The 25903-nt window shown below is 45.4% G+C and overlaps 1 protein-coding gene across 1 annotated transcript; it reads right to left on the bottom strand.

Annotated features, from left to right (window-relative positions):
* Positions 1-23: 23 nt before the first annotated feature.
* Positions 24-25903, bottom strand: CLIC4 (chloride intracellular channel 4). Its single transcript, XM_063177665.1, has 6 exons — positions 25775-25903; positions 11515-11624; positions 6867-6992; positions 5993-6099; positions 4695-4876; positions 24-3975 (listed from the first exon to the last, which is right to left on the bottom strand). Exons 1-6 carry the CDS (start codon positions 25844-25846, stop codon positions 3811-3813), a joined length of 762 nt encoding a protein of 253 aa, XP_063033735.1. The 5' UTR covers positions 25847-25903; the 3' UTR covers positions 24-3810.

Below are 25903 nucleotides of genomic sequence, written 5' to 3'. Positions count from 1 at the left end.
TCAGAAATAAGAGAAAGATCTGCTTGGTAGTGAAAATATAATTTTATTTAACAATAGCTGCCAGCAGTATACTGGTATATCTGTAAAAGATGTTCCAGAAAGTGAAAGACAAAAGCAAACTACAACAAATTGTATCAACTCTTCAAGTATTTCTGCAAACCACGCTCCAGTCCTTGATGTTCTGTCTTGGGAGTCTCCATCCCCTCATCCTGCTCCCACCCCCTGCAGAAACCAAGCTCAGGAGTTGGTGGCACAGGTTCTGAGGCAGATGGAGCATTTCTCACTTGGGTTACAGCCTTCTCCTGAAAAATCTTCACTGGATGGGTTCAGATGCTCTGAGTGGCAAAGGGAGAGCAGCAGAGTTGGCTGCACTTCACCACTTTTTGTTCTGCACCCAGATAGGCATCAGTGGGTTTGGCTCCAGCAGCTCCCATTTACTCCTGTCTGTGCTCCTTTGATACCAAATGCTAATTTGCTGCTTTAGCATAAAAATTTGATTACATCTCTCTCCTTATCACGCAGCTCTGGATCAGTTTGGACATGCCCAGTGTGGAGAAAACACCGATTTTATGGGAAAATGCAAAGCTGCAAACTGGGGCTGCCTTGTGGGACACCCAGGGAAGGGATGGACAGGCTGGAATTGTTCCACAAGTCCCACACACCTCCTGCTCCACAGGCAGCCTCTCCACTGCAGGGATCTCCTCAAGAAAGAAAAGCTTCGTTAAGGGGAAAAAACAAAATAATAATGCACCTAGGATAATCTGTTCTCCCACACAAAAACAGGGTGCAGGTGATGGATTTTCCCCTTGTGTTCAGGAAATACACAAGTCACCTGTTTTAATGCGAATTTAAGCATATTTCAGCTTGAGAATAAAGTGAGTTACTCAGCATGCTAATACATGCAACCAACTTGCAAACTGGAATGCCTACTTGAAAGGGTAACTGCTGTTTTTAAATTGGAGAAGGGGCTAGAAGCAGCATTTTAAATTTAAACAGGGGGTAGATTAATTGCTGTTTGATGAAATTAAAAATGCATTTAAAGATCAGATTGTAAACAAGTTGACAGAAGTCAGGAATTTACATAGTTATGAAAGGGCTTCTTTAATTAGTGTGGAGCTGGTGATTGGGGCCAGATGAAAGCGCTGTGCCCACAGCAGACGCCGCCGTTCCCCTGCTCTGCAGGGATCACCTACGGAGCTGGAGCTGCTCCCCTGCACCAGATTGCTGCTCCCTCCCCAGCCAGGAGGGGCTGGGCAGCTCCTGCCACAACACAACTGCAGCAGGGAGCCTGAGGGACACCCGGGACAGGTCCCGTGCCCGGCTGGAGCTGGCTGGGGTTCCAGCTCCGAGGGATTCCTGCTCTGGGTGAGATCAGGAACCCGCTGGTCACAGCCAGAGCTGGAACTCTGTTTGAAGCTCTCAGACACAGTTAAACCTCTGAGGGAGGAGGGCAGGGGTTTGAAGGGGTCTGAGCTGGTGTTTAAGGAGTGGGGGTTGCCTGCAGCAGCTCCTGGCTGTGGGTGCCCTGCTCTCTGCACTCCAGGGACAATTCCCTGGGGACAGGAGCACAGCCTGACCCCACAACCCCATCACCACAACTTCCAAGGGCCATCCTGATCTGCTTCTGTGAAGTTTTTAGCTCTCCTTTCAAAGCTACGTCCAAAATCACTTCCTACAGCTTTGTGAACTCTGTGGTGGCCAAGAGCACCAAACCAAGGAGGGTTGGGTTTGGGGTATTTTTCACCCTATGTGTCAATAAAAATGTTGTTATCTAAATAAAAAAGTCATTCCTTTTTCTAGATGTCACATTGTGGCAGAGACTGAAGCCCTACAGAGGATTCTTATGGCTGAGGAACTTTATTATTGAGGAGGGGAACGTGACATCAGAACACAGTAATTCATCAAGGGCTACAGCCAAGGTTCTCCTAACCAGGTCACTCCCCAGGATGTCCCTCTGTGCCTAAACATTCCTGAAACAAATCACAACAGGGGTTAGGTGTATCTAAGAGAGTTGCCTTTGAAAGAGATGTGACAGGATTGCTAAGTGCCCTTATATTGGAATTCTAGCTCTAGGAAGGCAAGGCAAGGCACCACAAGCCAGGGATACAAATATGGATCTGCTTCTCTACCTCTTCTATGTCCAACTAACTCCATGGATACATAAAGTAGCAAAAGCAGGATGCTTAGAAAAGTCAGGCTGGTTTTCAGAAAGCCAGTGCTTTACCAAAAAAAAAAAAAAAAAAAAAAAAAAAAAGAAAACAATTAGTGTATAAAAGTGTTTGTGTCAGCATTTTCACGTTATTGCAGAATGTTAAATATTCCAAGAACAACCTAGCAGGAATAGCACTTTCCAGCTTCTAAAATCAGTTAAATATAAAAGTATCTTTACAAAAAAATAGGCATATAAGTCTAGCATTCTTTGGAGTTGTTTATGATGGTCTTTTAAAAATAACCTAGCAGTTTATTTCGTGCATCAAAACCATTAATTTTAAACAAGAAAACTATTCCCTGGTTTAGAAACATTTGAAAATTGCTTTTAAAAAAATTGTAGTGCTATTCCTCAGTGTTGCTGTAAAAAGATTTAAGTATAGTAGTGCAATGATTACGAGTATGCAAAACTGCAGTGCAGGTGCACAGAAACAATTGGGATAAATTCCATGGAAAGGACTGGATGCCACCACCAATTCTTTACAAAATTCCCAGGTTTCCATTCAGAAAAAAACCACCCTACTATCATTTAAGGCAAATGTTCTTTTTAAAGGTCACTTTAGCTTTCTTCAGGGAAGAAAGGGCATTAAAAATTCCCATTTCATGGCTCTCAGTCCATTTTGCATCACTAATCATTGCACTGCTATTCCCCACCCAGAGTTAGGACACTACAGTTGCCATGGATTTGGGCTATGACAGAACAGATTCTTAAGTAAAAATCACCAAAAATACCTATACAAAACAAAAAGGCTCTTAACTACCAAAAAGAAAGCCACTTGCAATTCTTAAGGTGAACAGAGGGCAGCTTCCAACTCTGCTGTTTCCTGATGGAAAATCCTGACAATTATTTGTTTGCTGCAACTCAAAATTCATACAAATGCAGGTGTTTAAATCTCCTCAAGCTCTTGAAGACACAAAAAAATCAACTCTGAGCTTGGAGCTTCTTGCCCCAGCTCTCAGGCCTGGATTCAAACTTCCCTGATGCTGAGGTCACTCAAATCCAAGGTTCACATTGAGTCCATTCTCAACCATCACCATGACTTCAAATCCAAGAGATTTTATAAAAATACAACAAAACAAACCAACAAAACATTGCCAAATATTTTGCAAATGGCTCTTTTGGATACTAAGTTCCCTTCTCTATGTAAATAGGATAGACAAGCAGGTACAGTTCAACGTGTCACAGGTATGACAGGTGTGTACAGATCTTCTGGAAAAGCAATAAATTCCAAAATACATAAATATTCCTTGTACCATACAGTGAGACAGGATCCTAAACCAATTCCTGGACAAATCATGGACCAAATGTTTACAGAGAAAAGCAGCAGGGGCGAGCCAACCCTTCAGAATGAAGAATCCAGAGTCACCCCAGTGCAACAGGAACACGACTGCATCCACCATGCTCAGAGGCTGTGAGAGGAGGTCAGGAAAAACAAGCCTGTAATTAAAGTCTGCAAACTTTAGGTAATTACTGTACCTGGTCTATCCACGTGGCTTGGAGTAACTGCGAGTTCATGCAAAAACCAATTGCTATTGATATGAAAAGAGCAGTCTGTTAGAAGCATTGTTATGGGATATAACCTGATCCTCTGCAGATGCTGGTTACTTGGTGAGTCTCTTGGCTACATCACTGTAAGCTATTTCAATCTCCTTGTCTCCAGGACAGGTGTTGGTGAACTCATCCCTGCTGTAAGCATTTGTCAGGTATCTCCAGATCCCTGTCATCTCCTTGGGAATCTCAAAGTTGCGGTATTTTTTGGCCACCACCTGGAATGACAGAATTATGTTATAAATTTACATCCTTCACTTTAAACGCTTTTCCAGCCCTGGCCACTTTCTTGTGAAGTTATCATTCCAGCCTGGACACGTGGGATGAGTCCTGCAGTTTCCAGAGGCTGTTCCTGAGGGATGCCCTGGCTGTTCCTGCCTCCCTCCCCTTGGGGCTCTCCTCACCCAGGGAAATTCTTCTGCAGGCAGGCAGAAACTGAGCCTGTGGCTCCATCTGCAGTACAGAACTGACACAGAGCACTGCAGGCAGGGGAGGAACCAAACCACACTGCTGTGGGCACATCTGCACTCCTGTGGCTGTCCCAGGCTGCCTTTTACATTCCAGCTTGGTTATTTACACAATCCCTTTATTTGTGTAATTTACTTTGTTCTGAGCAGTTTCCTCTACAGAAGTGAGCAGCCCCCTTCAGCCATTACCTGCTCACCTGATCTTCACCCTCCTCCTCCTTGTGAGCTCTGCAGCTCCCTGGGACCACGAGGGCAGTGCAGGGAATGGGGTTTGGGCTCTCTGCTGCCCAAATTCACACCTGCCCTGATCTCCACTGCTCAGAGCCCTCTGAGTCACCCAAACCTTGCACAAACTCAGGTACCACCAGTGCAGCTAAGCTTACAGACAGCTGCAATTAGCTGTGCACAGGAATAACACAAAGCACAGATATTTTCTGCTGCATTTTCCCCTGCAGCCCCCCAGGTCTGACCTTGACAATGTGCAGCTTGGGCAGCAGGTTGCAGTCGGCCAAGGTCATCTCGTTGCCATCCAGGAATTTGCGTGTGGACACTGTGACGTCCTCCAGGCTGTTCTCATCGATCTCATCAGGCAGGGGGGAGTTCAGGTACTCATCCAGCTTCTGCAGGGTTTTCAACAGGCCACGTTCTAAGGCTGCACAGGAAGGGATCATTCAAAACAAATATTAAACTGAGGCTGCTACTAGATCTGAAATACAAACCCCCACATCTCTGTGCTATCCTGAAGGATTTGTAACCCTTGGTCAGTTTTTGTGTCTCTGTGCTCACCAGAACACTGAAACTGGACCAGAATCTCTTTAAATATCCCACAAATGCAGGTTATTTAAAAGCTGGCTAACACAGGAGTTTGCACTAATTTAAAATGCTGTAAGACTGCCCACAAGGGTTTATTTTTGGTTTAAAAAGTGGCTTATGTCAGTTTCTTAAGACTGTGCCTAACTGGCTTAAACTGATTAGAATTAAGCTATGCTGGGGTTTATATACATTTAAACATAATCTGTTTAATGTCACATGCTCAGCAAACAGCCCTGACCAACCCAGAGCACCCAGGCTGGTGCAGGAGCACAGCAGGATTGGGAATGGAGCAGAAGGTTTATGGAATGCAGCAGCAGAGGGCAGCACACCCCAGAAAATCCCCAGTTATTTCCCAACTGTTTACAAATATTTTACATCTCTCCCTTTGAACTGCAGCAGATTCCCTGAGTTTGGTTTTCCCTCTAAGTACTTTAAGGATAAAATTGATTTGTACTGAACTACTTAAAGGCCCAGCTGTGAGTTCTTCACCACTTACTGATCCCTCGTGTGAAATCTCCTGTTTTCCCTCCACACAGAAAGGTTTTAATCCTTTAATGGAAGTGACACAAACTAAGCTCAGCTCAGAACTCTGAATGGGAGCCCTGAGTCCTAGAGAGGTGAAATAAGAGCAGCAGATGCAGAGAAATTCAACCACTGGGGCACGACACAAACTCTTTATCCTTCATTCAAGAGTTGTGAGTGGCTGCTGCACAGAGAAGACCCAGTGCCAGGGATATTTACAAACCATGCGCACCCCACTGAAATTCTGATTGAACTGAAGTTCTCTTTCAAATGTTGAAATCTCTAACATTAAATTTAAATTAAGATTTTAATTCATGAGACTGTCAAGTGTCCACCAACATGCAGCTAAATCTGTCAGGGAGATATTTCCCACAAAGCTGCTCTGAAAAACACCAACAGTGAATCAGGAGTGCACTGTCCCCCAGTGACCCACCTTCATTAGCTTCTGGTCTAGAGTTCTTGATAAAAGCAGAAAATTTGGCAAATATATCCATTCCAGCAGTGTTGGATTCTGGGTGCTTTGGTGAGAGTTTCAGGTACCTGAAAAGCAGCAAGGAGCAGATCTACAGCACATTTAGCAGAATGGTGCTCATTATCTATTAATTAGCACAAAATGGCATTTTGGTACTGATTTATCCTTTTCCAGCCTGGCTCCTGAAGTGTAGCATCACACCCTGAGGTTTTTAAACCTTTTCCAGAGGGAAAAAGCACATTGCTGCTTTCTGAACCAGATATTTGGTACAAACAGAGTCCGAGGAGCCCAGGGCAGCAGAGCTCCCTCAATCAGTGCTGCCAAGGGAGCACATCACTCATCTGTCAGCAAAATACTGGGGTTTTTAAAATAAGCATCAGAGTTATGGACTCCACATCTCTTAACAAAAACATGAAGTTTTGCCATGCTGAAAAGACAAAACAGTCCAGTCTGTTAAAGGCAGTGTCTGGATCTGCCTGCCAGCTGAGGAGTACAAAGCCAAGAGTCTGGAGACAGTTTGAGCACATTAAAACAAATTCTCACTACAGTTTAGGACCAAGTTTTGTACAGCAGACTCATCTTCATTTGCATTATTTGGACACAAATGTGCCTGTCACCAAAAGGGAGAGTTTGAAAGTGCAGAAAGGATGACTGGGGTATGCAAAGGGTATTTATAAAATAATCTTAGAGAGAAAACAGTTTTTGATCTAAAGATGAGGGAGTTGAGGGGAGGGAGGTATGACAAGCAAGAACTATTCCATGTCTTCAGTTTCTTGGGGCAGAAATCCCCTGTGACAGCTGTGCCTGAGGTGACAAACCATCATTTAACACTTACTTGGGTGGGGCCAGAACATCTTCCAGGAACTCTTCAATCTTGTTCACATCTGTTCTCACTTCCCCATTGTATGTGATGAAGGGGGGGTGAGTGCCTGGAGCCAGATTCTGAAGGTCTGCTGGTTTCCTGGGGAGATGCAAACCCGTGAAGACTAAGCAGGGGACAACATTTCATTGCTATGACCACAAAAGCACTGCTGAGGTTTCCACACCCTCAGTTTTAAATAGACACCACCAGTTTTCTTTCTAAAAAGTGAGTTTACAACTAAACATTTTGAATACACTTGCTAACAATTAATTTGAAACAGTTAAAACCAATCTCCTCCTAACTCTGGCTGTGTTTATTCTCAACTCAATCCAGTGCTGACTAGAAGAGGGATACCTATACACACACCTCTCCTTCCTTCCCCAGCCCTACAGAGCAGTTTATATATAGCATAATCTGTGCTAATCCTGCCCCTCACACAGAGCTGCTCTGGAAAGCAGCAGGTCTGCCCTAGCATTTATTGAACAGTGAATAAAGCATTTATTACATGCCCAGGGAGGTTGGTTCCAGGCAGGCTGACAGATGCTTGAACATCATGGTTAAAATGATGCTTCAGTTTCCCCCAGTGAGAAAAGGTATTTACAAACAAGAGCAGCACACCTGGGAGAGCAATCCCACGTTGGGATTATTCATGAGAGAAACAGCAAAAAGCTGAAATAGCCATTTCTAGCTCTTTTTCTAACTAACATTTCCCCTAGGCAGCCTGGCCACCGCCTCCTGCTGGCTCAGCTGAGAGCTGTGCCAAGGCAAAGCTGCCCCTTGGTCCTGTTAGAGCAAATCCAGACTGGAGCACAACCCTGAGCTGGGCCTGAGCCCTGTCCAGCCTGGCCACGTTCCTGAGCCAGCTGCAGGCCTGCAGGAACTGGATTTACTGGAAACTGCACTTCAGGAAATGCTCCTGACAGCCCCAGACAGGGAAACTGAACTGGTGCCATGCACAGCCCCAGCCCTGCAGGGATGAGAGCAGCTGGGCTCCAAGCTGAGCTCAGTTTACAACTCTACCTTGTTTTCTATTTCTTACAAAATTTAGAACCCCTGCCAGAATTTCATGTCCCGCTCACTGCGGCCCTCTTCTAGAGCCAAAGTGTGCTTACTTGTAACACTGAAGGAGAAAAGTGATTTTCATACCTTACCCTGGGAGATCTTATGAATACAAGAATTTAACTCTTTTCCATTTTTAAGCTTCTGAGAAGTTATTTCTCACTAAGAGTTGCCACCTCTCCCTCACTTTTAGGATTTAAAGTCGTCATTGGGTAATGCTTTAAGTAGCTTAACACTTCATTTAAATACAGCTTTGTAACTCCCAACAATTACAGGAAGTCATCGTGGCTCCCTTCCAGCTCCCCATGTTGGCCAGATAAAATTCCTCAAAAGGAATGTTATTTGAAAAACAAACAGGAGCAAGAGCACAGGATCTGCAGGAATACTATCAAAGGCAAGCTTAGCTCAGAAACAGATTATTCCAAAGAACTGCCCAAAAGAGCTTTCCAAAGAAGCAGAGTGCATCTCAGAGCACTTTATCCATCTGGATCTTTCAAAAGAACGCAGAATGAAGATCCCACAGCCCAGCTCAGGGTTTGTCTCCAGTTTTCTGCCCCTGCCAGGAGATCCAAACCAAGCCCTGCTCTAGCGCAGCCCTTGGAGCACACAGGAACAGCCTGAAAAGGCTCAGAGTACAAATTCCCTCAACAGTCAAACAAGAAGGCAATTACTGTAACAGTGATGTTTTCCTTCAGAGATAAAGCTGGAGAGCTTAAAAAAACAAACCAAACCCAAACAAAAACCCCTTCTGTAACCACTCCAAATAATTCCAACATGGTTTGTGACTACCCCAAAGTTTACCAGGGGTTTTGGAGGCAGGGCCACATTCATTATCTGGCCCTCATAGTTAAGGTGTAAACACCTCATGGCTTTGCCACAAACCAGAGTGGTAATTAGCATGCAAATTATTTATTGTAGAGCAGACAAATTCCAGCCCCCAAATGTAACACATTTATAAATTACACAAATACTGCAGTGAGGATCTGAAGAGTAACATGGGGAAAGTCAGTCAGCACTAAAACCCCAGTTCTCAGCAGTATTTCACTCTGCTCAAGTTGGATTCACCTCTGGGTGGTCTTTAATATTTAATTTGAATATTTCATATAATTAAAGCTTTGCCTGTCAGAGGAACTGCAAAAACTCCAAATGAAGATGCTCCAAACAGGATTTCAGCCCTCAGCTGAAGGCAAGCTGGCCCTGAGTGCTGCTCCAAGCCCAACAAATGGTTTGTGCAGGGCAGCTCTGCTCTGGCCCCCAGAACAAGGCAGAGCCCTGGGCACTGCAATGCTGCTGCCCAGAAGGGAAGAATGGAGCCTCTGTGTGCCCAAAGAGAGGGAAGAAATGCCTGACTCCTTGCAGAGGGTGGGACTGCCCTCCTCCCTTGCCTATGTGCACATTCTGTGTGTTGAGGGCAGAGCTGAGCAGTGCAGAATGTGCCTTTGTTAGCTCAGGGCAGCTCTGCAGGGGAAGCGCTCAGGCAGGAGAAGCAGGCTCAGATTTTCCTGTGTCCCAAGCCCCTCATTGTGAACTTTTGTACCCAACCATGACCTTTTCAGGCTCACAAACAGAGCTGGCCTTGCTGCTGTGCAGCACTGATGTTATGAGGCAGAGGCAAGCAAAGCCTCTTTTCCTTTTTTCTGGTTTCGGCCAACAAAATAAATTCAGATTTTTTAAACAATTCCTGCTCTGCTCTGTTCCTGTTAGACACAAACTCAACAAGAGCAGAGGAGATAATTGGGTTGAATAAAGTGCTCACAAAAGCAGTTTCTTGTGGCAATATGAAGGCACCACCTAACATCCATTATCATTCTGGCAGTGATAACAAGGGGAAACAGCCCCATGTGATATCAAACATTTCCTGTCCAGCACTCAGCTGGATGTGATGTTCTGCAAGCTGCACTGCTCTGCCACTGGGTATTGATCAGTCCAGTGTTAAAGCTGTATTTAAGGACATCTAAATAAAGTCTAAAAGGAATTAAGTTTGTATCAATACCTATTTCACCCTGAATTAGCTGCAGTGGTCCTTTGTGTCCTTTCCCAGAGAACCCCTTCAGTGCCCAACACAAAGGTGGTTTATTTGACCTATTCCCCTGCAGAGCTTTAATTTTGCACTTATTTTGTGTTTCCCCTTCCTCAACAGAAAAAGAAATCCTGAAAGAAAGCATTCCTTGTGTAAGGAAGGTCAACTTTAAACATCTGCAACCAATTTATAGGCTAAAAGTTAGTCTTACATCTCATTCCCCCACCCAATTAACTCCAAGTTGCCAAGGGGACACAAAATAAAGCCAATTCATCAGGAATATTTGGCATTTTAATGATATCTAAGCTGCTTCAGCAGTAAAAAGCCTTTCAAACCTAAAATATCTCTGCCCACCCCAGGAACTGCAATAGGTTAAACAACCCCATCACTAAAGGAAAAGGAAATCCCAAATTACCAAGAGCCCACAAGCAGCAGCTCTGCCCCTGAGCTTGCAGAAACCACAGCAGGGCTGGTGGAAGATGTGACACATTTGGTTTATGGGGCTGGCAGCAGCAGCATCGGCAGGGAAATCCCACACTGGCCAGAAAAGCTCTTTGAGCAGCTCCAAATGCACCCAGGGCTGACAAAAGCTGCTTTCTGCCCCTCACCACACATGGAAGCCTTTCACTCTCCTTGCCAGCACTGCAGCAGCAACTTCAGTGATTTTTAAAACCCAAACAAGTCACCTCCCTCCAAAAAATACCCAGAGCTTAAGCCCAGCAGGGTGATTTCTCCCTTCTAAGCTGGATTCAGTGCAGAACACTGTGTTTCTGTTGGCTTTATTCCTGAAATTCAGGTTTGGAGGCACTGGCAGCCTCCCCTCTGCAGAGCTGTGACCAGCAGAGTTTTCCATCAGTGCTGGGAAAACATGACTTCACACCCAAAGCAAACACAAGGCCCCTGCTGAATTTAGCACTTCCATAAAACGGAATGCCCAGCCTGAGGAAATGGAGGCTCCTGCATTCATTCTCACTGGTTTTAGCCACCAAGGTACTCATTTACAGAGGAGCAGCTGCAGTTTAGGTGACAGCACCATGGCTTATCTGGCTGACACTGAACAAAGGTAGAATATTCTGCATTTTATTCCTGCCCATTTCACTTGGATTTACCTCATGGGCAGGTATTTTCATTGTTATTGCACAATAACCAAAATTATCTTAAAAACATTAAGAAAAGGAGAAGGCTGCACATTGTTTGTGACAATCATCCATCACTGGAATTTGACCAGAGGGTGGCTGACTAAAAATATCCACCTGTCCCCACTGAGGGCATCTTGATGTGAAGTCAGGAAAGGAAGAGTCAATATTCAGTTACAAAAGGCTTTGTGTGAGTTTTACAGAAGAGAACCACTGAACAAATTCAAGAGAACTTACCATAATTTTTGGTTAAACCATAATGAATGCACCATTTACATCCAGTTAATTATTAGGACAGATTTTAATTTCACAGAACCATCCCATGAGCCATAGAAGCTCTGGCCAAAGCTTTGTTCCACCAAGGGTGCTGAACTCTTGCTGGCCCAATAATTAAAGTATTTCTTACCTCTTCAGGTCCACTGTTGTGACACTGAACACGACTCCCTTCAGCCACAGGATCATGAAGAGCCTCTGGGAGAAGGGGCAGTTTCCTATGCTCTCACCATCACTGCCAGCCTGCAGACAGAACAGAGCATTAATTAATATGGGCAGGGATGGCTCTGCTCCTCTCCCAGCCTCTGGAACAGCTGTGGTTAAACACACACTCAGTACAATGAAATTGCCACATCTGTCAAGTTTTTACTTGTCACGTCCCCCAGCTGCTCAGAAAATGCACAGAGCAATATCTCAGTTATCTGTGCCAGTGCCAGGGCTGCAGTGCCCTCGGCAGCTGAACATCCTCTCTGAGCAGCCACACCTTCTGAGGGAGGGCAGCTTTCCAATGGCACTGCTGCTCTTTGCTCTTTATTATTCTTTTCCTTTCTTCTCCAAGGCATGGCTGATTCATTGGAGTCATCTCCCAGTCATCTCCCAGTCCAGTGCCTCTATCTCTCCCTGTGCAGTGCTCCAGGAACTGAGAATTGATTGTACTGCAGGTGTTGTGAGCAAAGACAGAACTGTGAGTACATAGAGACTTCACTGACAATTAAATAATATCCCAAAGCCACTTTTTATAGGCAATTTATCAACCAGTCTTTGTCCCAGCACCACAAAGGCCCATTAGAAAGCAGCAGTGAGCTGCCAGTGATAGCACCCATCTCATCATCGCTCTGACAATGAAGGATGCATTGCTGAGTTGGAAAATTTTAGTTTTTTCTGGGCTAGAATGAGGCACTGGAAACCTTTGTTATAAAATTCAATCCTCTGAGAACCAGTTCAGTACTTAAAGCAGCCAAATATGTCAGATTATCCTGACATGTACTTTATATCAGATGAGTTTCAATGGATTTTGCTTATTATTGTTATTATTAGAGTCCTTCCAAGGGTGATTTTCATCCATGCAATTCTCAAAGCCTGGCCAATTCTTTCATCATCACAGTGAGGGGAATTCAGAAAGACTTTGAAAGTTAAGAAGAGTAACAGCAGGATTTTCAAAGGCCAGGAAAAGAGAGAGTTTTCAGAGAAGCTGTCTTAAATTCAGAAAGCTGTTTGGGGTTTTGTAAAGTCATGGGGCCTTTGCAGGTAGAGCTGAGTTTCTTTAACAGCTGTTGAGGATTTTTAAATTAATTACTGTTCCTACAGCCAATGGACTCATTCCTGACAGTCCCTCCTGTCAGAGCTCCCAAAGACCTGGCTGTAGATACAGAATCAGTTTTCTTCAAACCTTTATTAGCGTCATTAAAGAAGACTTGACAGAGAAAAGAAGTTATTAAATTGTATAAATTACAAATTGCCAGCTTTATCTCTGGATAGTAGAGTCAAACTTGCAGCAGATTATTGTTAATGGATTGTCTTAAACTCTGCCACGTGTCTGCTCAGGAGGCTGAATTCTAGAAGCATCTAGAAAAAGGATAATGTTAATATTTAACCCTTCACTGTCCCTGCACACAGCAGGCTGGATTTCAGCAATTCCCCCTCCCATGTTTACACTGGAGCTGACATTTCCTACAGGTAAATTATAGATTTATATTCATCTGCTTTTTCTGCTGCCACGTGTCAGGTCTGATCTATCTTTGGAAAAAAGGGACTGAAAAACATAACACTGCATCCCATCTAAGGAAAATACATATCTTGTACTGCCCAGGGCAATTCATGCTTTGAAGCAGAAATAATTATTTGACTCAGAACTGATCTGAGCCCTCAAACTTCAAGCAAAGCCTGAGTTACACTGCAGTAACAGCACAGGCTGAAATCTCCATCCCATTAAACTTTACCTGGCCCACTGCAATCCAAACCAAAGCTACTTTAAAATCATAGAACTGCACAAAAAGTTGTTTAAAATTTCAGGCTGACCTGTGGCTTTCATTGAGGTCCATCTTCATAAGCCAAAACCAAAGTGACCAAAAAAGGTCAAATGCATTTACTTATCCTGCAACTTCCCTTCTCTCCCAACACAAGTGCAACATTCCAAGTGAACAACCATCAGCAGCATCTGCTTTAGTTCAGGACAGGCTTTTTGGATTATTTGAGTCAGAGGAGGGGATTAGAGCCATGAACAAACCCTGATGCACTCTCAGAGCCCAGCAGCCCAAAGGAAGCCCAGACTGTTCTGTCTGCAAACGTTTGTCCCACTTCTGCTCCAAAAAGTCCCAAGTTATTCTGAGCACACACTGGAGAAGGAATGCACTCAGAATGCCAAGAAACTCTGGCTCCAGAGCTCTGGAGCCAAGGAATTCTGCTCTGTAACTCTTGCCTGAGAGGCCCATTTGGTGTTTGATGCTCCAGCCCCTCCTCAGGAGCAGCTCTGGTTCCCCTCAATCCATGGATCCTCCTCAGCTCTGGGTTCCCCTCAATCCATGGATCCTCCTCAGCTCTGGATTCTCCTCAATCCATGGATTCTCCTCAGCTCTGGATTCTCCTCAATCCATGGATCCTCCTCAGCTCTGGGTCCCCCTCAATCCATGGATCCTCCCCAGCTCTGGTTCCCCTCAATCCATGGATCCTCCTCAGCTCTGGGTTCCCCTCAATCCATGGATCCTCCTCAGCTCTGGATTCTCCTCAATCCATGGATCCTCCTCAGCTCTGGGTTCCCCTCAATCCATGGATCCTCCCCAGCTCTGGGTCCCCCTCAATCCATGGATCCTCCTCAGCTCTGGTTACCCTCAATCCATGGATTCTCCTCAGAGCTCCCCACTGTGCTGGGTGCTCCTGCAGGAGCCACTCCTGGCTCTGGTTTTCTCTGCCAGAACAGAGCTGTGCTGGCAGTAAACTCTAAACTTTACATATTACAAGAATACTCTGAAATCTGACATGATTTGACATGCAGGGGTTAATCACAGAATAATTGTGCTTGTCACTGCCTTGTCTTTGAATTCAGGCCATAAAATTCCAGGATATCTTCAGTGGCTAATCCTCATCACCATCAGAGTAAAGCAAATATTCAATGTTGACTTCTCTGCACTAACCTCAGCATAGGTTATTTGTTATTTAACAAGGCTATAGTCATTCTATACCAAGAAGCTTTGAGGTTTTATTTCAAATTCTTTTTAAAATCAGTCTAAAAATCTTTATTACCAGTAGTATTGGTAATATTACTAATGCCAAACTGCCTGCAATTAGGGCTAATTTCCAATTCTACCATTGCACACTGAAGGATATGTATTCAAAAACCTCACTATATATCTAATTTCACTGAATTTCAGGTTTCCAATTGCAGGGATTAGGACCAGAGAGAGGAAAAGTGCCACACCTCTCACACAGCAAGGAACATGGAATTTCTCACTTTGTGTTACCCTCTACAAACTGAAGTGAATTCAGAAAACCTCTGGGAAGGTGGCAGAAAGGACTTTATTAATTGTCAGACGTGGCACAGGGAGAGCAGGGCCCACACCCTTCAGAACGCTGCTCTACAGTGCTCTATGAAAACAAATAAAGCTATTTTTAAAGAAACATTAAATAAGAAAGGAAGTTCAAATAAGAATGGGAGAGTTCCAGGGCAGTAACAGAATCAGCAGCTCACTGAGGAGCCAGCCTGGTTTGTCACAGCCACACTAAAATTCCTGGCAACTCCAGAGCCCAGCAGCTCAGCCCATGCAGGAGTGCAGCCCTTGGGAAAGGGACAAACCCCAAAATCTGCTTATCCCAGTGTCTGCAGGAGTGAGCTGAGCTTGGAGGCCACCTCCTCCCTTTCTCTTCCCTGAGGAGTGATTTCATTCAAATGAGACTGTCCAAAAAAACAAAACCCCAGAGAATACAAGTAACCAAACATCTGTTTGAGTGGCTGAACAAGCTAAGGGGAGGGAAAAATCCATTTAAATTGTGAAATGTTTGTCTTCACAGCTGCATAAAAATTAACCTGACTCCTGACACGAGAAGCTGAGTGGATTTACCTCAGCAAGGGAGTGCTGAAGTTTATTGCAAGACCAACAAAAAGCCAGACAAGCAAAGAAACATTAAAGGGCACAGAACCCTTCTTATACAGAACAGATCTGAGAATTCTAGAAATCTTGGGTCCCAAAGATTTCTGCAAAACTGTTTCAAATATGAATCAGTTAAAAGGAGCCCACTACAAGTTTCCCAAAGTAGATCAAATAACTGCAGAAAAATAAAGTCAAAGTGCATCTGATGAGCAATGGAACACAGCTCAGTCTCTGCCTGCAAAAATAGAACAAAAGGAAAGGGCAGAACACCAGGAGACCATTTCTTCATTTACCCAAAACTCTCAAGGGAATTCCTCCCAGATGTGACATCTTTACCAGAAGTGGTGAGAGAAGTTTGGATGAGGAGGGATAAAAATATTTTAGAAGCATCTCACAGAATACTTTCCACCAGAGACAAGGACTGCAGCACCAAGGAAATCCCCATTCCCCAAGTAGGGAAGCTGCACTCTGCAAAGTCTAGAAGAATAATGTTCCAGGCAATAAACAGATTGGGGGGAAAATTAAAATGAAAGAGAGAGTATGTTCAAATCCTAAACTCAGTCATCTTGAAATATGTCTTGAGTTCTAACAATGAAAACCAAACCTGCTCAGAAAACTGCATGAGCAACCCAGCAGGATGCAAAGCCATTGCCTCAAACCAGCAGATAACAATCAATTTTGCCTGCTTAATGAGCAGTAAGCTTATTCCAAAAGTGAGTAATTAATAATAATCCTTTAAGGATTACTGTTTTGAGAGGAAATGGTTTAAGGTGAGCTAACAAAGCCATTCAAGTGAAAAACCTGCAGCAGTTCCAAGGCCTGAGATAAAGGAACAGAGGATACAGGAAGGAGGGGTTTGATGTTCCACACATGAAAAGGATCTGGCTGCATCAGCCCAAATCCCTGCACCTTTCCCTTGCCAAGCTGAACAGGCACAATTGTGCTGCTGACTGGGGCTGCTCCAGATAAGAGGTGAAGAATTGCAGCCATGGAAGGAGTGACAGCAATCGATGCAACAAATGCTCCCCACAGAGCCATTACTGCAACTGCTCCCTGGGCTGGGGCAGGGACGGAGGAGCCCCAGGGACGGAGGAGCCCCAGGGACGGAGGAGCCCCAGGGACGGAGGAGCCCCAGGGATGATGGAGGAGCCCCCAGGGATTATCTCTCCTCACACCCACTCTGCAAAGCAAAGCAGACCTTAAATGCCCCCAGTGGCTCAAATATTGATGAAATATTGATGTTCTCCTCTTATTCAAAGAGCAAAACAAGTGATAGGGCAGGGCTGGAAAAGCTTATCTGCAGGAGTGTTGCACTCCTTGCCACTTCCCAGACCTGCAGTTTGAGAAGGGAGTTGATTTGTTTTTAGGGGAGGAACAGGTCAGGGAGCAAGGCAGAGTCCAGCCCTGACTAAATCCGGTTCAGCCAGCTTTAATCTGAGGGCTGAGGGACAGGGACACTTCCTGCTGTCACCTCTGCCTCTCCAGGGCAGGGGCCACGACCTCCAGGGCAAAGCTTTTCCTTGTGCCACCAGGCAGAGCACGCATGAACAGAACATTTCAACACAGGGCTGGCACACAAACGGGGCTGACAGCCCAAAGAACTTCCCTGCCACGATGAATAAATCCAGGAAAGGTGGGAATCAGGGAGAAAAACCAACAGCACATCCTGCAGAGGGTTCAGGGCATCAGAAGTGCCTTTTGAAAGTGAATTCTTAATTTGGTAACACTGTGTGAAGGTAAACTCTCAAGTCACAACCACCACACCCTGCCCAAATTTAGCTCTACTGACAAACTTAGGCCATCACTGCTACTTTAAATAGCCATTCCTTTGAGAAAAACATGGGAAATGGAAACCAAAAAGCATCAGGTCAGTGCTGACACCTGGAATTCCCTAAGATAATTAGCCTGAGATAATTAGTGTACATTTGCTATATGTCGACTGACATTAATACACCCAGGGCAAAACCAACCTGAGTTACCACTGCCTCTCCTGACCCCTATCACCATTTGTAACCAGCCCAAGTTCCACTTCAGCTGAAATTCCTTTAAACTCAAAAAATACTTCAAAATAATTTACTTGAGTGCCTGTGCTTACTTGAGATCTGGCTCTTTCAGCAGGGAAAGGAATGTTTGCCAGCCCATCCAAGCTGCCCCTCCAGTCATTACCTTGCTGATAAGTCCCCTCTGTGTCACACACTAGAAAGGCCAGTGACCATTTTAGGATGATGCTGTTTTTAGCCCTGTGATGCTGCTCTGAGGAAAATCATGAGCAGACTTGTCCTGCAGCTCCTGCTCATCACTGCCCAATTCCCACTGAAAAGCTTCTGGAGGATGCTGTGGGATCCTCGTAGTGTAGGGAAGTAAATTCACAATTCAGCAGAATTTAATTAAGTGCTTCTAGTCCTTTGGAGAGCAGGAATTATTCCACGCTCATCCTCTGGAAGAATCAGATGGAGAGTCCCAAACCTGCTTTAAATACAAATCACCATTTTCTTCAGTGAAGAAATGAGCTTAATAACAGGAACACAAAATTCTGCCTTTATTGTGGACAGACTCAGGACACTTCCTGGCCTGGCACAGGAAAATCCAATTATTCCCTAATGGCACAGGCCTGGCATCTCTGCTGTGGCAATACCTTGAACAGAGAGCTGGTGTTGAACAAACCCCACAGGGTCAGCGGGGCCACACTGACTGCAATGTGCTGGGCAGCATCTCGACACAATCTTGCAATTTTCTGCTAGGAAACTGCCGGCAGACAATTCACTCTGCAGCACTGAGGGTTTCTTTTACACTGCCTGAAGGTTGCCTTTGGGTCTCCAGCACACAAACCTAGAGCAGGAATTGTTCATGACAGTGATTCTCTCTCCCTGGACTTATTAAATTTGCTCAAGTACAGTGTGTGCCTTGGCTAGAGCCCAAGAGACCCATTTGCAAACCTCCCCCACCAAATCATGGAGCACCAAAGCGAGAGGAAAGAACTGCAAATGCTGTCACTGGGGCTCAGAAGAACCCGGTCAAATCTGTGGTATTTCAGAGTCCTTCAAATAAACCTCTGGCTGTGCCTCACTTCCGTGGGACAGGAAAAGACAGAGCTGTGTTTGTGATATTTATAACCTCATCTAGAGAGAGACGGGCAGAGAGAACAACCCAGAGCTGCTCCAGCCTCGCCCTGGGCTGCTCCTCCTCATCCTCCTCCTCCTGCAGGTCATCCCAGCCCAGCTGACTCGGGCTGAGCCCAGCAAACCCCAGAGGAGTTCAATGTCAGAATCCCAGCCCAAAAGCACCAGCTGGGGGTTTAAAGCCTGGTAGAACACAGGATGTGCAGCTGAAGCACTGCCCCAGCCCGGGGGGAAGGAGCAGAGCCCACAAAGGAGGGGCAGTGAGACACACACTGCCCAAATTCTCAGCAGCCTCTCAAAACCCAGTGAGTCCTGAACCTGTTCCCCTGGCAGCAGCACATTCCAGAGCTCTGGGCAGGAAAAACCTTATCAGAGACCAAAAGTGGGGCTGGAGTTTCTGTTTCAGAGTGAAGGGACTGGGGGAGGCACCTCCCTGACTGAATTCCCCTGCCCTGGGAGATGGGGCCCGAGCTTCTCCTCTGCGATCTGTGTCCCGATCTCCCTGAGCTCCAGAACACTGTGTCTCACCTCATGCACACCCTGAAAGGCCCAAAAACCTCCTCAGGCTTGCTTTGATTTCATTTTTAGATAAAACCACGTTAAAAAGCTGTTTCCTTTATTTCAGAAAAGCAGCTCTCCACAGGACTGAGCCAAAATAGAAAAGCTCCAAGAGAGCCAAAAAGCTCCAAGGCTGGCCCAGTAGCACTGGCTGATCCCATCAGCTCTTCCCAGGAAAATATACAGATATGACTTCACTCCTGGATTGCACTCCTATATTTAGTTTATACCTAATATGGAGATTCAGTGGGGAGAACTCAGTCATTTCCTTTCCTTGCCCTTTGTCTGGCCAACAATACAAGGAATAAGTCTGAACTCTCAGAGAATTCCCACACAAAGATGTTTGTCATTAACAACACTTTAGCTTATGTTTTTCACTTCAGCAGAAGCAAACACCCTAAAAATCCAGATTGTGCCTCAAATGTATTTTACCTGAATTTAAAACCCCAAACTACTCAAAGCAAGTTTAAAAAAAATAACTGTTATATATTTCTTTTAGGGAAAAATATTCTAAATAAAGGATTTAAAGCTCCTGAAGTCAAACCTCTATTGAAACTCCTATGAAGACAACATAACAATTTTGGGTTTGGGTGTTTTTACTGTTCAAATATGCACAAACTCTCAATACCACAAGGGAGCACCTAGCATCTATTTTAATACTAAAACTATATTATTCCACTGAAGAACATGCAGGAAAAAAACCCAAACCTGATTAGGACAATAAGCTGTTTGTTACAGCTTATTTACCAAGAACTTTGAAGATAAAAATCAAATTAGATGGATAACAAATACAGATGTAAACTATTTTTTTCATGAACCATCAATTTGCAACCAACCACCACCTTAATTAAATTTTGTTGTCTTAGACAAACCAAGTGCCTCCCCTGGCAGACAAAAACCACCTTGTTTTCTCCAGTTCAGGCTTTACAGAACTGCACTGCTCAGTTCACTGGGAAAAGAGAACATCTACCAAAACAAGGCAACAAATCCAATTACTGCCAAGTACAGTTATCCAGCCTTAAAAGTCGTTCTTGTGGATTTTTAAGTGCTATGTCCAGCCTGGCCAGGAGCTGGGATTGGTGCAGGCACTGTTACAAAAGCTTGCAGGCCTTGTGTTTGTCACATCACAAGAAATGTTTCATTTAAACACAATCTGAGCACACGCTGGTGAGAAAATAACAGTCCAGGGCTTTTTTTTTTTTTTTTTTTTTTTTTTGTCCCTTTGAGCTAATGAACACTTTAAAAAAATCAAACTTTAGAGTCCAACAGTCGCTTCCCAGAGTACACAGTTACTGTTTAGCTTGGAGTTCAAGGAATTCCCCAATTAGATCCTTCCAAATGCAGATTCCTGGAAGGGACAGCTCAGCCTTCAAAAATCCACATGCAGAGAAGCAGCCACTTCTCTGCTCTCCCCACTCCAGGACAGACAGGCTTGCTCCTCGAATAAAGAACCCTTTCCATGGTGAGGATGAGGTCAGGATCGCCATGCAAGGAGCAGACAGGGCCATGAATCACTCCAGGCTGGGAGGGGATGATCACCAATTCTCATGGGCTCATCCTGTCCCAGGGCTGCCCACTGCCAGCTTAGCAGGGGCTCCCACCCACTCCCTAAACTGATGCAAGGATTTCTCACATCTCGTTACTTCTCAACAATCGAGTGCTTTTATGGCCACACAAGACTCTCTTTAAAGAGGATCTCAGTCTCTTTACTCATTTTCACAGGAATGCTGGTGTTCACAGGGCCCTTCCCTGCTGGGTGAACTCATCACTGCACACATCAGGACAAGCCCTGGATCCTCAGTGCTCGTCCATCCCTGACTTCCAGCAGCCTCCAGGCCCCAAAGTTTGCCCCACAAGGTTTGCTCTGACACACAGGCTTCTCCTTCCACTTCAAGCCCTGGATGCACACCCTGAGAAATCCCAGCTGGGAAAACTGAGGACAGACTTGTCTTTTGTAGCAGGATCTGTGCTGCAGGAATGTGTCCATGGCACATGTCCCATAGAGGGAGTGACTCACAGGCACCACCACAGGGCCCAGCCCTCAGCCTGTGAAGGGCCACAGCTGAAATCTGGGAATTCACACAGATTTTAGAAGGGAAAAGAGGAAAATGTTGAAGCTTGAATGTTAAGACACATTTCAGCTGCAAAGTCAAACAGAAGCCCTCCTGACAATCAGATGTTAATCATTGGGAAGGGAGAAGGGATGCCAGGGAATACAACCATTACTCAGAAGCAATTCCTGACTAAAGGAAAGCTAACTCATCTGGAAATGAGTTAACCCTCTGGAAATTATTGCCAGGAGGTTTTAAGCTTACGTAGCAATGATTTGCAGAAAAATTTAACATTTACACTTGAGGCCACCTCTGTACTAAGAGCAACAGTTCCTGTATCACCAACCTGACCCAAATGAAAAAGCTGAGGATGTTTCTGGCTGTGAGGACTTCCCCAGGCAGAATTTAAAGGAATTTGCTGGCCAGAGCAGGAAAAGGCCTGATTTATACCCACTGAGCACAGGATATAACTCAATGGTTACACCTCAGTTTACAAAGGGCTCCTTTACAACACTCCCAAGAAATAACCCTCACATGACATTTTGCTGTCTATAACAAACACATATCAAAGACAGGCTGAGGAGGTTCTCAGCTGCTGAGGTTACATCAAACCCTCCAAGGATGATCTGGTGCATAAGGAGGAGACTTATCTAATAAGATTATCAAGCAATAACCCTGCCAAGACTATCTCTGAGAAGCAGCACTGCATGTCTCCAGTCCTGTTATTTCCTTGTACTGATGTGCCTCTAAATCATACAGCTACTTTGTGAGTGAAAAAAAAAATAAAAACTGATGACAAAGAAGTTCAGGGATGGTTTGTAATAAACCAATGTACAGAGCTGCAGGGCTTCAGAGTGCCACGGCAGAGCTTACATAAGGAATGAGCACAGGGTGAGACAAAGGCAGACCTGAATGCACACAAATCCATCCTCTGGAGATGCTCACATCCCTTCCTGCCCCAGCCCCAGCATGGCACTGAACAAAACAGACCCTGAGCCCAGAACACAAACAGTTCACCTGCCAAATCCCTGTTTGCTTCAGATACACAAAAACAGAGACAAGCTTCTGCTGCAGTCACTGGGAGTGCTTCAGAGTGGGGTATTTATTAAATGTGAAATCACAGCTTTTTCTTTTGTACTGACAGGCAACTCAAGGGTAAAACAGACAGCAGACTCTATCTGATTTTCAACACAGGTGCCCCATTTTGCAATGACATCTCACTTGAGAGCTGCCAGAAATCCAAGGTCTCGTTAATTACAAGTACACACACGTTGCCAGTGGAGAGGGGAAACCTTCCTCCCACCCATGCCATGCCAGCAGAGACACACAGCTCTGAATTCCTCATTAGTGGGGCCTGGTGTTTGCTTCCTTTAACACTGAACTTGCTGACCCTCTGTGTCTCCACCTGGGTACGAGCAGAGGATGCAATCACTGAGTGCCCTCCAGAACGCCCAGGGCTGAGCTTTCAGCAGCTCCATCCTGACAGCAACTGCACAGGCAGTTTTGTAACTGTTCTGTGATTTCCACAGGTGACTGGGCCTATTTGACCAATTCACCTCACTACGTTTTTATTTACAATAAAATTCCACACACCACCAACAAAAGCACAGCTTTTATTCCAAGTGACCTGTCTGAGCTGCACTCCAATCCCAGAGCTCAAGTTTCTCTGAGCACATTCACAATGCAGCCTTCACTGCTCTGAAATGCCACTAGGGCACATAAAAATATTCCTGCTAGACAATGGAAGCCTCCCTCGTTAATAAAACATGGAACAGACAAGGAAACGAAATGAAATCAGATCCATCACTGCTTTTGTCCTAATCAGCTCTCAAGAGAAAAGACTCGGAAAATATTTACATTTGGTTTAAAAGAGACCACAGGCAGCCCACCGGCTCTGGAATGAAATAAATTCTGGAAGTTTTCATGGTGACACCAAGAAACAGAATCACCAGTGCAACAGAGTTTCTCACCTAAGTCCCCTAATCCTGCAGGGGGTTCTCAGACTATGGAAATACAATGACAGCAGACTGATACATTGTCTGGCGGGCAAACCCGTATCAATGTGCTGGTGACAACACTGTGACAACCATTCCCAACCGAGCCCAGCCTGTGTGTGCTCCTCCCGGGGCCGTGCCCATCCTATTTTGTTACTGATCACAATTTAATAAGGCTCAAACCCCACAGGTCGGGCGCAGAGCCAGACCCTTTCTCCGGCTTCACAGGTTTGTTTCTCAAGCTTTAACCCCTACCTTTGTTTCATCTCGGGTCTGGCTGTTACAATCCTTTGTGCTCAGGTCATGCAGGCACCGCCCCTGGGCCGGGGTTGGGCTGAGCTTGGGCCAGAACTTTTTCCACTACCTCTGCCTGAGGAGCTTCCCTGGCTAACAGGGCACAGGTAAATCCCAGACACTTGAAAAGTGATTATCTGCATGGAGAAAACTCTCAGTAAAGTCAGATTTCTTTTTCTAGATTGCACCCACAACCACGTGAAAAAACTGCAAGTGAGCGTTCCATTCCCAGAGGAAAAAATAATTACTAAAATCCAAATTTAGTGCTCCTTTAGATAGACGCTCTTGGCTGTCTTCAATAAACATATTCTGCTAGCAATTTCTGAAGTGAGCATCTAAATGAGTCAGAAAACAAGATTTTATTTGCCTTACAAAAAAGCTGTCCTGATAATCCTCAACAGCTTCAATAAAGTGTGGGAAAGGCAGCAATACCCAGGTGAAACAACTGTTTTGGTTCTGTCTGCTGGGCTGGGGGTTGTCCCTTACCTGAAGGATTTTATAGGAAATAATCTTTACCTGAAGATTGTGAAGGCAGGCAGCAATAACCTCTTATTTTAACGTGAACTTTACCCTTAGGGGAGACAGTGCTCAGCGTGCAGCAGTCATCCATAACAATGGGAAAAGGTTTCCTTGAGGGAAAAAAGCCTCACTGATAACCCAAAATTTAGCTTTCTTAAAACCCATGCCAATAAAGAAATTTCAACTGAAAAGGACAGAAAAATTCTGATTTCTCCCTTTCATATAATCTCACAGGTTTATTGGTCCAATTCTGATTTAATCAGAATGAACACATCTCTCTCAAAACTATTTTTACAGCTTCTTCCATGCCACTCCTCATGCATGAAATATTCTCTTTAAACACACCCACAAAGCTGATTTCCCTCTGCCCCCAAATCATCCTGCCATCAATCACTGCCTGAATTTCTTTAAAAATAAGAAAAATCAGCTGATGAACTTTAGGACAGATGAAGATAAATTGGCACATTATGTTAAAGATACACTGCTATAAATAATTCAAAGTAATCTGTAACTTAATTGCTGCAGTTGTAAGTTCTAACCTCTATACTAACAGTCTGAATATTCTGACCAAAATCAGGTCTGGAATCCTCCACTGCAATGCTGTCCCTGGGGTCCCATTAGTGCCTCTTGATACTACTATTAGGAAGTGTGAAAAGAGGAAAAATTCAACACTTTTAAGAGTATAATTTAAGAAATAAAATCGATATTTAATAACTTCTTTCCAAATAGCTGGAAATTTTCATGTTCGTCATTGTTGCTTTTATACAAAGCAATTCCCAAGTTCCCAGATGAAGAGATCTCTGATTTTCTCTCTGCAATTGGAAGAAACTTCATCTGAAGAATGTAAATACTTTCCTGTAGAAGCTTTCATTAAAGTACGTTTAAGCACAGAAAGAGAAGATTGCACAGAGTAATTGGTGTTACTTCTGATATGAAGTAAAAGTAAGATGCTGCATCACCAGAGCCCCGGAGGATGCAAAATATTGCATCATACAGCAATAAATGAATGCAAAACATGTGGAGATACCATATGGTATCTTCGCCAGATAAGGGCAGTACAACACATGCTCATTCTTCTAGTTTGGATAAAAACCTGGTGTTACTTTACATATTCACTTCCCGTCATAAAAAGTAGACTTTTGGGGCGGGGAGCGAGCAGTAACTCGTGTTTTTGCTGCTTTTTTGCCGCCTTCCTGCGCTTGGCCGGGCACACAATGCCGAGCGAGGGCGATCCATTGTGGCGCTCGGTTCTTCCCTTGTGCCAGCGCTGCTGCCCCGCACCCGCGGCACCCTTTGCTCCGGCCGGAGAATCTTCCAGCAAAACGCATCCGGCCCGCACTTTTCTCCCCCCAAAAAAGTGACTTTTCTTGCGGTCCGCCGGCGCTATCGCCCGCTCCATCTGACTCACCGCGGCTCCCGCACTCCCTCCCGGCGCCGGGCACACGCCCTCGGCTCCGCTTTTGTGCCCGCACCGCGCCGGGAGCCGCCCCGAGCGGAGCCCCCCGTGCCCGCGGGGTGTGCGGGGGATCGCTCCGAGGGGCTCCCCTCGCCATGCCCGGTTGAGGAGTGGGGTCCGCGGGGAGCGGGGTGCGCACGGAGGGGCCCGAGGGAGCCGTGAGGGGACCCAGAGCCCCCCGGGCGGGAAAGCGGAGGGAGGAAGGAGGGGGGAGCGCCCAACGGTCGCGGCGCGCGCGCGCTCGGCGCTCAGACGGGACGAGACTCCCCCGCCCCAGCTCCCCTCCCCTCTCCTCCTCTGCCTCCCCTCGGCCGTACCTTGACGAAGAGCTCGATGACTGGCTCCTTGTCGCTTTCCTTCAGCCCGTTGACCGGTACGGACAGCGCCATTGCTCTCGCTGCTGCAGCCCCTGCCCCGCCTCGCCCGCCGCTGCCACAGCCGGGACG

Source organism: Melospiza melodia, chromosome 27 (genome assembly GCF_035770615.1).
Source record: "Melospiza melodia melodia isolate bMelMel2 chromosome 27, bMelMel2.pri, whole genome shotgun sequence".
Taxonomy (NCBI): Eukaryota; Metazoa; Chordata; class Aves; order Passeriformes; family Passerellidae; genus Melospiza; species Melospiza melodia.
This window is presented reverse-complemented; position numbering and strand designations above follow the sequence as displayed.